Source organism: Macadamia integrifolia, chromosome 5 (assembly GCF_013358625.1).
Source record: "Macadamia integrifolia cultivar HAES 741 chromosome 5, SCU_Mint_v3, whole genome shotgun sequence".
In the NCBI taxonomy this organism is placed as follows: Eukaryota; Viridiplantae; Streptophyta; class Magnoliopsida; order Proteales; family Proteaceae; genus Macadamia; species Macadamia integrifolia.
Genome location: NC_056561.1, coordinates 14,049,556 through 14,059,668, shown reverse-complemented (window position 1 = coordinate 14,059,668; position 10,113 = coordinate 14,049,556). Strand labels below are relative to the sequence as shown.

Below are 10,113 nucleotides of genomic sequence, written 5' to 3'. Positions count from 1 at the left end.
ATTATACGATTGATACAATATTAATTAGGGGTGTCAACCAGTCGGGCTAGGTTGGTCTCGGTCAAGCCTAGCCAGGCTTGACCATTTGAAAATCTTGTATCGTGAACGTTCGTTTAAGTAAACGGGCTTAGCTTTGGGTGGCATGGTATGATTTATAATTGAGTCAGTCGGTGTCAGGCTTTAATTAGGCTACCTTAAACGGGCCTTAACCGGACTATGGACCTATTTGAGTCTTAGCGAGCTCTAAATGTGCCTACCTTAAAATTATTTTTGCCCATAATTGTTCAAATTGAACATTAAATCACAATAGTTTTATACAAAAAAAAATCGTAGTAGAAGGTGACCCAAATATTTAATAAAGAAGATAAATGATATGAGATTATGATTGTTTTTAACAAAGGGGGTCAGACTAGGTCGGGCTACATTGAGTCGGTTTAGGTCGGTCCTCTAATCGGTTAGTTTGATCGAGCGTCCAATGGGCTAGCTATTTGTACCGTAAATGCTTGTTTAATAAATATGTTACTTATTAATCAAACCGATTTAAGTCGGATCATAAATGTACAGGACTCAATTGGACCAACCGGTGTAGACTTATAAAACCATGAAAAGGACAAAAGACAACGGATATACGCTGATTAATACATGCTCATCATCATGGGATGGAAGACGAGTAGCATTGCTTATTCATCCTTGGGAGAAGAGCTAAACCAATAATCTCAAGTCTCATTGTGTCACCGACATGGATCATTTTAACGAACTTTGATTATAAAACCCTTTCCAGATTATACTTACTAAGATTATTTATTGTTCGTCTCTTTAGCAAAGCGGGGTTACTAGATAGTGACGTGCTCACATATGATATGACAACTAATTTTGCCAACGGACACACTTCTATTATAAGAGAGAGAGAGAGAGAGAGAGAGAGAGAGCAAAAATTGGAGTTTACCTCTCATCACCGTGCGATTTGTTATTTACTCTTTACTCGATCGCACACTGTATCGAGCTTTGTCATGCATTTCTTACTTTAATGGAGAGATTTTGACAGGAGAGGTTCGGAAGATGTCCTATGCGTTTCAAGGAAGACTACGAAAACGACGGGCCAAGGCGATTTTACTGTCTGAAGCATTTCCATATCATCATCCAATTACGCTGACACTTTCTCTGATTTCTTTTTCATGTTTTTTAGTTCTTTCTCCACTGGGCCACAACCACTTGTTGGTTGATTCAAAAGCCTGAAATGGACATGAAGTTTCATCGTTGTGAAAGTATTCTCTCTGCTTTCGTGAGTTCTTCCCATTACTTTCTCTACCTCACTTATGTTCCCCCTTATCTAAATTCGGAAGATCTCTGCGTCAGCGTAGGAAACAGTGTTCACTGTTGCTCATGGATCTGAGTTGAATTTCTCATTCCTATCTACTAATTTGAATTTCTTCAGAAGGTTCTGAGCCCAATTGGGGACGGTGCTATATCTGAATCAACGTTTCCTTCAAATATGGGAAAAATTGGGAGAGACTGGAGACAGATCTACGCGATCTACGGCATGGACGAATGGCAAACTGTGATTTTCCTCCTAATCCATGCTCTTCTATTTTCATTTCTCGCCGTCTTTTTCATCCTCTACTTCAATCCCCTCTGTTCAGCTGTCGAATCTCTCTCCCCAGCCCTTCCCGTCGGAGCTTCTCGCTTCATCGCCGGCTTCACCTGTTCCGTTACTGCAATCTCGGCCGTCTGTCTCTTCTTCGCCACTGGCAACATCTTCTACTGCTCCGTCTCCCTCCACTGGGAGATGGCTCAGCTCATGATCAACGTCGTTACAGACTGGTCAACAGTAAAAACGGCCCTGGATGTCGGTTGCGGCCGAGGGATTCTCCTCAATGCAGTGGCACTACAGCTGAAAAAGGAAGGAAGTTCCGGTCGCGTAGTTGGGCTAGATTGCCGGAAAACAGCGGTGGCGACACTGCGGACGGCAGTGCTGGAAGGTGTTCAGCAATATGTGACTTGCAAGGAAGGCGATGCACGGCGATTGCCGTTCGCCGATGATTACTTCGATGTGGTGGTGTCGGCAGTGTTCCTGCACACGGTGGGGAAGGAGCTTGGGCATCGGACGGCGGCGGCTGCTGCGGAGAGGATAAAAGGGTTGGGGGAGGTGGTTAGGGTTTTGAAGCCAGATGGGGTCGGTGTCGTGTGGGACCTGGTTCACGTGCCGGAATATGTGCAGAGGTTGCAAGAGCTAAGAATGGAGGACATTCGCGTTTCGGAGCGTGTTACGGCTTTCATGGTCAGTAGCCATATCGTGTCGTTTCGAAAGCCACGTCAGAATTTGGCTGGACCGGACGACGTTAGTGACTCGAGATGCACGACCATTGGTTAACTGGCCATTCTTTGTACGGAAAAGAAGAAGAATGAGAATTAAAAAAGAAAAAAGAGAGAATGGTATTCTTGTCATCTTAGTTATATATGGGGATAATTACTTTAAAAAATAAATAAATAAATTCTATCTGCAAATTATACCCAAAAAAAAATATATAATAAATATGCATGTGCAAATGCATGTGTGGGTTCTGTTGTGTGTGTGTGAGAGAGAGAGAGAGAGAGAGAGAGAAAGAAAGAGATTCATATGGTTTGATCTTTATTGTTTGTAATCGTCTATCTAAATATATGTCATAATTGATGGGTTGAAATTGACAATAAGTCCGATCTCGTACAATTCTGTGCAATACCACCTTCAGGCGGTGACACGTGTATTGATACCAATACAATGGTCCAGATCTTGTCCAACTAATAAAACATTAAATCAGTGAAAATGTATTTATATCAAATCTGGACCATTGCATTGGTATCAATACACGTGTCACCCCCTGAAGGTGGTATTTCACGGAATTGTACGAGATCGGAATTGCAGACGATTTTTTTCCATAATTGATTCCTGAGCAGCCTCAATATTAGTCTATAATATGTTAGACCCATATGGAACCTTTGACATGAATTAATGCCAAGACATATAAAAATCTTCCCAGTAGAACGGCAGTACAATTGATACTTAAATTTCAGCTCTAATGTATGAAACTTGACAAGAAGAGCTAAAGGTTATATCCATGATATTTACGTAAATTGCACCTGAGCAAGGAATGAAAATACTAACCATTAGAAACCCTAAATGCGTGTTGAATGGTTAAACTACTAATATTTGAAGATGTTTCAAAACGGACAAAGGAGAATTATGAGTCAGAGCTAAAGGATATAAAGAGGGATGACATTCTTATCCATAGGGAACACATGACAAACAAAATCACACTAGGGCACTATAGTAGACACTTCGTTGTGTTAGAACACAAGCAATGTACAAAGGAGAATTTTGAGTCAGAGCTAAAGGATATGAAAAGAGATGACATTCTTATCCATAGGGAACACGTGACAAACAAAATCACACTAGGGCACTATAGTAAACACTTCGCTGTGTCAGAACGCAAGCAATATTTTGTGAAAGAATTTTGAATAATGCTAAACCCCTTTTATGTACTCAACAATGACACTACACTTAATTCTCATAAAAGTGTAAAGATATTCACCTGATTTGATCCTAATAATATATAAATAAGTTGCTTAATATGGCATACCATTCAAGGAATCTTTAAAAGAAATCAATAAAAATGAGCAATTATACTCACAAATAAACCTTTCACATTTTATTTTTTATTTTTTTTTTTTTTTTTTTTAAACAAGGAACCCCGTGATAACACAAAATGCCTTTGAACCAGTGAGCTATACCCAGAATGTTTTACTCTATAATATTCCTCTTTTTTTCCATGAACTGACAAAGGAGAGATCAATTGATTAGTCACGAAACATGAGTACTACCTGTATATAAACATGTTGGACTTATGCCCGACATGTTTAATAATTGGTGCAGGCTGAGTAGGTCTTTAAATGGTCAGGCCCGATCGATCGAATCAATGGGGGCTTGGGATTGACAGCTCGAAATACAACTATATAGCTAAATTTTATATAATTAACAAACTTGTACCAATTACACTGTCCTTAACCTAAACATTAGTGGATGCACTTTCCATTGACAAGAGGAACCCCTACTGGTTTCATTGACAAAGAAAAAAAAAATTGTTAATAGAATCACATAAAAATTATGGAAATGAGAGGAGGGTTAAAAGAGGAGCATCTTAATTCCTAATTCTGGTGTTCTTTTCCTTAAGTTAAAATTATTATGATCTACGTTCCCATTGTATCAGGATCGCAAATAGAAAATATTTGCCAATATCTGTGTCTTATTTGAACTCTGTTCCTTGGTGAGAAAGAAATGATTCAGAGAGAAATCATTAGGAATCATAAAGATGGATCACATTGTATCCAACATTACACTTGTTCTTAAAGAAAATATTATTACAATAAAAGAATCCTTATTTTGATTGAATTGGTATGCTCTGGATGGAAGGATCTGAACCTCTGAGTAGCAAGAACAAAACCGATGCCCTACTACTGTTCACACCCCAATTCCATTTCTATTTGACCTCATAAGCATAAATATCGATGTTGGTTGTCTGTTAATTCCAAAACACCTTTACAGATATCATTCGTCTTCTCAGAACCATAATTATGTGCACTCAGTAAAGGAAATAAAAGAGGAACACACCAATTGAAGAAAAGAGGAATCTGTTTTGGTGTCTTCCATTGAGAAAGAAAAAAATAAATAATGTTTGAAGAATTAAAAAAAAAAAAAAAAAAGAGGTAAGAAGAGGAGAGGGAAAAAGAGAAGCATCCTAATTCCTAAACGCAAATATAAATTATTGACAAAGTACAGAGAGCAAAACTAGGCAACAAAAACCTTTACAGTTATCACCAGTCTTCTCAAAATCATAATAACTTCCTTTAAACATCATAAACACCAGTTCCTTTAGGCATATGGTAGTATCACGCTCAATAGGCCATGCGTTCACATCACTTGGACATCCTGGGCAGAGTGAACCCACAACTCTTCACTTTAGTTTCAGCAATGGGAGGGTTCAAGAGAGGAATTTGTGCAATCTCCTTCACCGTTACCTACATGTCTTATGAGATTGATTTGGGAAAGTAAGGTTTGGAATTAGTCAAAAGTAATCAAAACACCACGGAACATCCAAAAATCATCAAGTTTGTAATACTTTTATTATTTCTTTGGAGTCATTCACTGACCAAGATCTTAAGATTTGCATTATCAACTTCACCGAAAAACTTCTTATTTGTGGGTAAAAGGAATCTAATCATATCCAACGCCTGATGCAAAGGCATCAATAACGATTGTTATTCAAGTATAATAAAAATGGTTTAGTAAAATTTTTATACATCATAAGCATTGGAGATAGCTCTCTCAATAAATAATAATAACCAATGGATCGATCAGCTATTTGGAGGAGTATATAATGTATTATCGTCTTGTTAAGCAAGCAGTTGTAATTTAGGGGTTTTTTCGAGCTAGGGTTTCAGAGCTAGTTTTCTCACCATTGTTTGTGTATAATCTCTCTTCTACATAGTGAAACATCTTCTTTTTTGCCCGAGGACGTAGCACACCACATCGTTGTGTGAACTTTGTTAAATCCCTGTGGATTGTGTAGATCTGTGTTTATTTATTTTCATATTTGTTGGTGTTTGCTATAACATAATACATAAATTGAAAACCTATAACAAAAAAAGATAAAGAATATAAAGGAACTTCATGCTTGCACATTCTAATAAGGTTACAAAGAAAATACAACGTCAGAAGCCTAAAATATAAACATAATCATACAGGAAAAAAATCTAGAAAGAGGAGAGGGAGCGAAAAATTATTAGTAATATCCAAATTAGTAGATGATCCATTCAGAACGAAACCAATCTTTTCTTCAACCTTGCAAAATCAGAAGAACAAACCCTCTGGGCCATCTAGTCTCATTTATATAGCATGAATAAAAATCTTACAGAAACAACACAAAAACGTCTCTCTACCCATCATGCTAGTTTGTGTAGCGGGCACATGGTAATCTTTAGTAAAAGGAGAAGGACAAAAATTAAGCATCATGGAGGGAAAATGACAAAATCAAGCAATGCAACACAAGGCTTGTTAGCTGAATTGTCAATACTGTAACAAAGAAAATTCATAATTGAATTAAAGCAATAAAAGGAGCCACAACCACAAATCAGTTCTTCCCATTTAAAAATGCAAAATATGTGAAGGATTGCAAGATTTACATACCAGTGTTTATCAACCGATCACCATGGGCAATCAATACATTATTGAATGGACAAAACTTATACTCATACTGTAAGTAGATGAGTGTCCCTGTTAGACCACCAAGAGGTGCATATACAAAGAGAGATTAAAACGTAAGTTTAGAATCTCAAATACAAAGAGAGATTGAAACAAAGAGATTGCAAGTTTGTCTTTTTCATTGACTATGTATAGAGGAGACAAAACATGAGATGTTTGTATATCTATCCTTTGTGGCATGGAGGAAAAAAATCAGCCCCCACCTTATAAGGTACATAATTACCCTGCCAAGCAGCAACATTGAAATTAAAAAAATCTTGCTTTCCAGTAAAGAGGTCTTTGCCAAACTTTTGTATAGTAATGTATCCTTGGAGAAAATTATCTTCAAACTAAGCAGTAAGGGCAAGAAAATCCCTAGAGGCTGCAAGATCATTAGCTCCGTCACAGCAAAAGCAAACAATTTTATAACTATACTAAACAATTGGAGACAACAATGTTTTTCTCATGGTTTGCCCAAAAAATTGAACAATAAATTTGGTACCTATATGGCCAAGATCAGGTAGCTGGAAATGGGTACCATAAACCTCTACAACATTACCATCTGGCCAAGTCAATAAAAATCCAGAATTCCTCAGGTAAACAACTGTTTCACCAGGAAAAACTTGCAATCTGCCCTACTCAGTTTTGATCCACAACCATACAACAGAGATATATTTTAGAATGAAATGGATGACAAAACTCTAGACCCAAGCCTGGTAAAAAACACTGGCTTCCTACATAGCGGAATCACACCCAATTGCTTATTTCTTAATATGGGGCCGCCTCTATAGCAAACTGCCCTCATTATAGCCCTACCACTCGAGTAGGTTTTTTGTGGCTGGGCTGTTCGGGCTCATCTATGGGGAGACGAAAAAGACAGAGGGGGCAAGAATTGTGTTGACAACCTAAGATCAAGGAGGAACCTCTATAAATTGATTATGACTTTCAATGGGTCTCTACCTCCTTGTAAATAGCTGTACTATCTTTCAGTCCTTTACTTGCATTACTAATATTTAAATGCTCGACTTTTCTATAATTAGTTTCACTAATTTATTTATGCATTTAAGTGAACACGATTGCTTACAAGTATCAATGGTAAAGAACTATACAAGGATATTTGAAAGCTATACAATCTTCACCTTGGTGAGGTGACTGTATCTTGATCACCTTTGGTATTTGAGTTTTATCACAAAAGAGTTTGATCACTCAAGGCATTGTTTATAGGATTATGATTGAACAAGTGATCAGTCAAAGCTGTGATATTATTTCAATGAGAGAAAAGTTTCATACCTAATTTACCCCCACCTCTTGGGTGATGCCATTCGATCCAACAACAAGCAACTATTCTATCAAATATAAACAAGATAAAAGAGTAAATGCAATTCATAATTTGATGTTTAGAGTAAACATATCTATTATCTTACATAGTCCAAACAATTTTCTCCATACATTGCAATTCATAACTTGCTGTTTAAAGTTAACCTCCACCTTGTTCATGATTCATCATCTCAATCAAAAGGTTCATTTAATTAGCAGTTTTCCTCTTGTTTTGTTTCTTTAGGAGCTTCGACATTCCATCTGCAATAGCGACACCGTAATCCAAATCCATTAAATCCTTTATGTGTATCAACTCCACTACTTCTGATAATGATCTTTTTCCACTCACCACCTTGACCCTCACTCACTCTCTCCTTATTTTACATATTATGCTATTCCTCCAAATTATAAGGTTAAGTTTAATATTTCTTCTTATTTCTAGATCAAAGAAATTCTCTCATTTTTATTTTAGAATTTGTTGGATTGAAGGGCATCACCCAAAATGGGAGTGAATTAAGTGTGAGAATTTCTCTCACATTGAAACAATCTCACAACTTTGAGTGCTCACTTATTCAATAATCAACCTCAAATCCCATGAATAGTACCTTGAGCTATCAAATTACTCCATAATCAAATTTTAGTACTATGGAGATTAAGATAATATCACCTCGTCGAGGTGAAGATTGAATAGCTTTCAAAGATCCTTGCATAATACTTTACCCTTGATACTTACAAGCAATTATGTACACTTAAAAGCATAAAGAAACTAGCATAACTAGTTGTAAAAAGGGCAAGCATTTAAATGTTAGTAAAGTAAGTGAACTATAAGGTAAAGTTACTTATAAAAATGAGGTAGAGAGCCACTAAAAGACACAATCGATTTATAGAGGTTCAGATCCTCCACGATCCTATGTCTACTCCCATAGTCCTCCTAACTATGGATTTTCTCCATTATTTATTTCTTTCCCCAGGCAAGAATCAAACCCTTACACAACCAATCATAGTCCTTCAAATTGGGAGCCAGATCTACTATAACCAAGGATTTCTTTTAACACAACCATAGTCCGACGGGTTGTGTAACCAGACCTACCACGGCCAAGGATTTCTTCTAACATAACTATAGTCCTTCGGGCTATGCACCTAGGTCCTCCACCAAGGATTTTTTTCCAAGCCACTTTTAATGGTTGCTTCCTTTGTACAATAAGTACAACCCTGAGAAAGCTCCATGCTTACATCCAAATGTAAAAGATTACTAATTTCTTTAAGTCTAATTATTACTCCTTTGTAGCTCAACTGCATCATCATAAAATCTATCCATTGTCCTTTTCCTTCAGTATGGTGTCTATATAAAGCTCTTAATCTTGTGAGAATCTATCACCTAAAGTGAAAAACTTAAGTCCTTGCCGCTATGACTCCAGCCCATTTATGGGCACCCAACTAGCCATTAGAGTCAAGCTAAAATTCAAATTGATTTTGAAAACAAGTGCAAGAACATTAACGAGAAGTAATTAAACTTCACCATTAATTAAGGATTTCCCAAGTTCCAAGCTGAACTAACCGTTAAGCTCTCTTAGAAATTATTAAAATACCATGAGAACTCAACACTTGAATCCTCTAAGTTCCTTCATTTAATGATCTAAACTACCACTTTTGAATTACAAAACAAGGTTGACCACGTGCCACCATGATTGACTACAAAACACAAAGCTAAGTGTAACCAAGCTTGCGTTCGAATAGACAATACCATGATTGACACCGCTATAATCCACAGGCTCTTACTTTGAGTTTTTCATTCAGCTCTATCAACCACAACTTCACATAGATGCCTATGGACGACAAGGTCTAAATGTACTCCAAGCTAGCATTTAAGGATTTCACTTAGGTCTCACTATCTCTTGGGCTTTTTCTGATCTTGCTCGGATCCTTACATCAAGATTACAACATATTTTATTGCATTTAAGTACAGTTAATATTGATCTTCATGAGAGAATTCATCTTCAACGTTGATGTAGATTTTGAAGCTATTCATGGTCTTTTCATAGATGTTGGGGATGACTATAGCTCTTCACGGTTGACTGACTTTAGCAACTCTTCATTTTCTTTAACATGCTTTACTTATTCACTTCAAAGAATATCTTCACTAAATTGATTGTCACTACTCTTCACATGTCTCACACATATGTTAGAACACCCGCGCGAAACACCACAACATGCCTTGATAAGGTGTAGCGCCAGTGCATCAAGAATTATGCACCTAACCAATCAAACCCTACGCGCAAGCATCTATCTCGTCCATGTCAGCGCAAAATCTCAGCAGCCTTTGGATGGGCATCAAGCCTACGTGGTCGAATCTTGACCATCCATTTCACTTCCCTTTACTCCTCTTTATTACAATCAAGCCCCTGCCTCTATATATTTCAGTGCTTAAAGACCCCTTGCAACTCAGACCTTCAAAATCTTACTCTAAAGATGATCATTATTGCCATAATTCTCAGGGTTGGTCTTGACAGTGTTGCAACGCT

General features: G+C 37.2%; 1 protein-coding gene across 1 annotated transcript; it reads left to right on the top strand.

Moving 5' to 3' along the window:
- The first annotated feature begins 973 nt into the window (after positions 1 to 973).
- Positions 974 to 2,683, top strand: LOC122078545. The gene has a single exon (XM_042644566.1). It carries the CDS (start codon positions 1,493 to 1,495, stop codon positions 2,369 to 2,371), a length of 879 nt encoding a protein of 292 aa, XP_042500500.1. The 5' UTR covers positions 974 to 1,492; the 3' UTR covers positions 2,372 to 2,683.
- Positions 2,684 to 10,113: the final 7,430 nt, after the last annotated feature.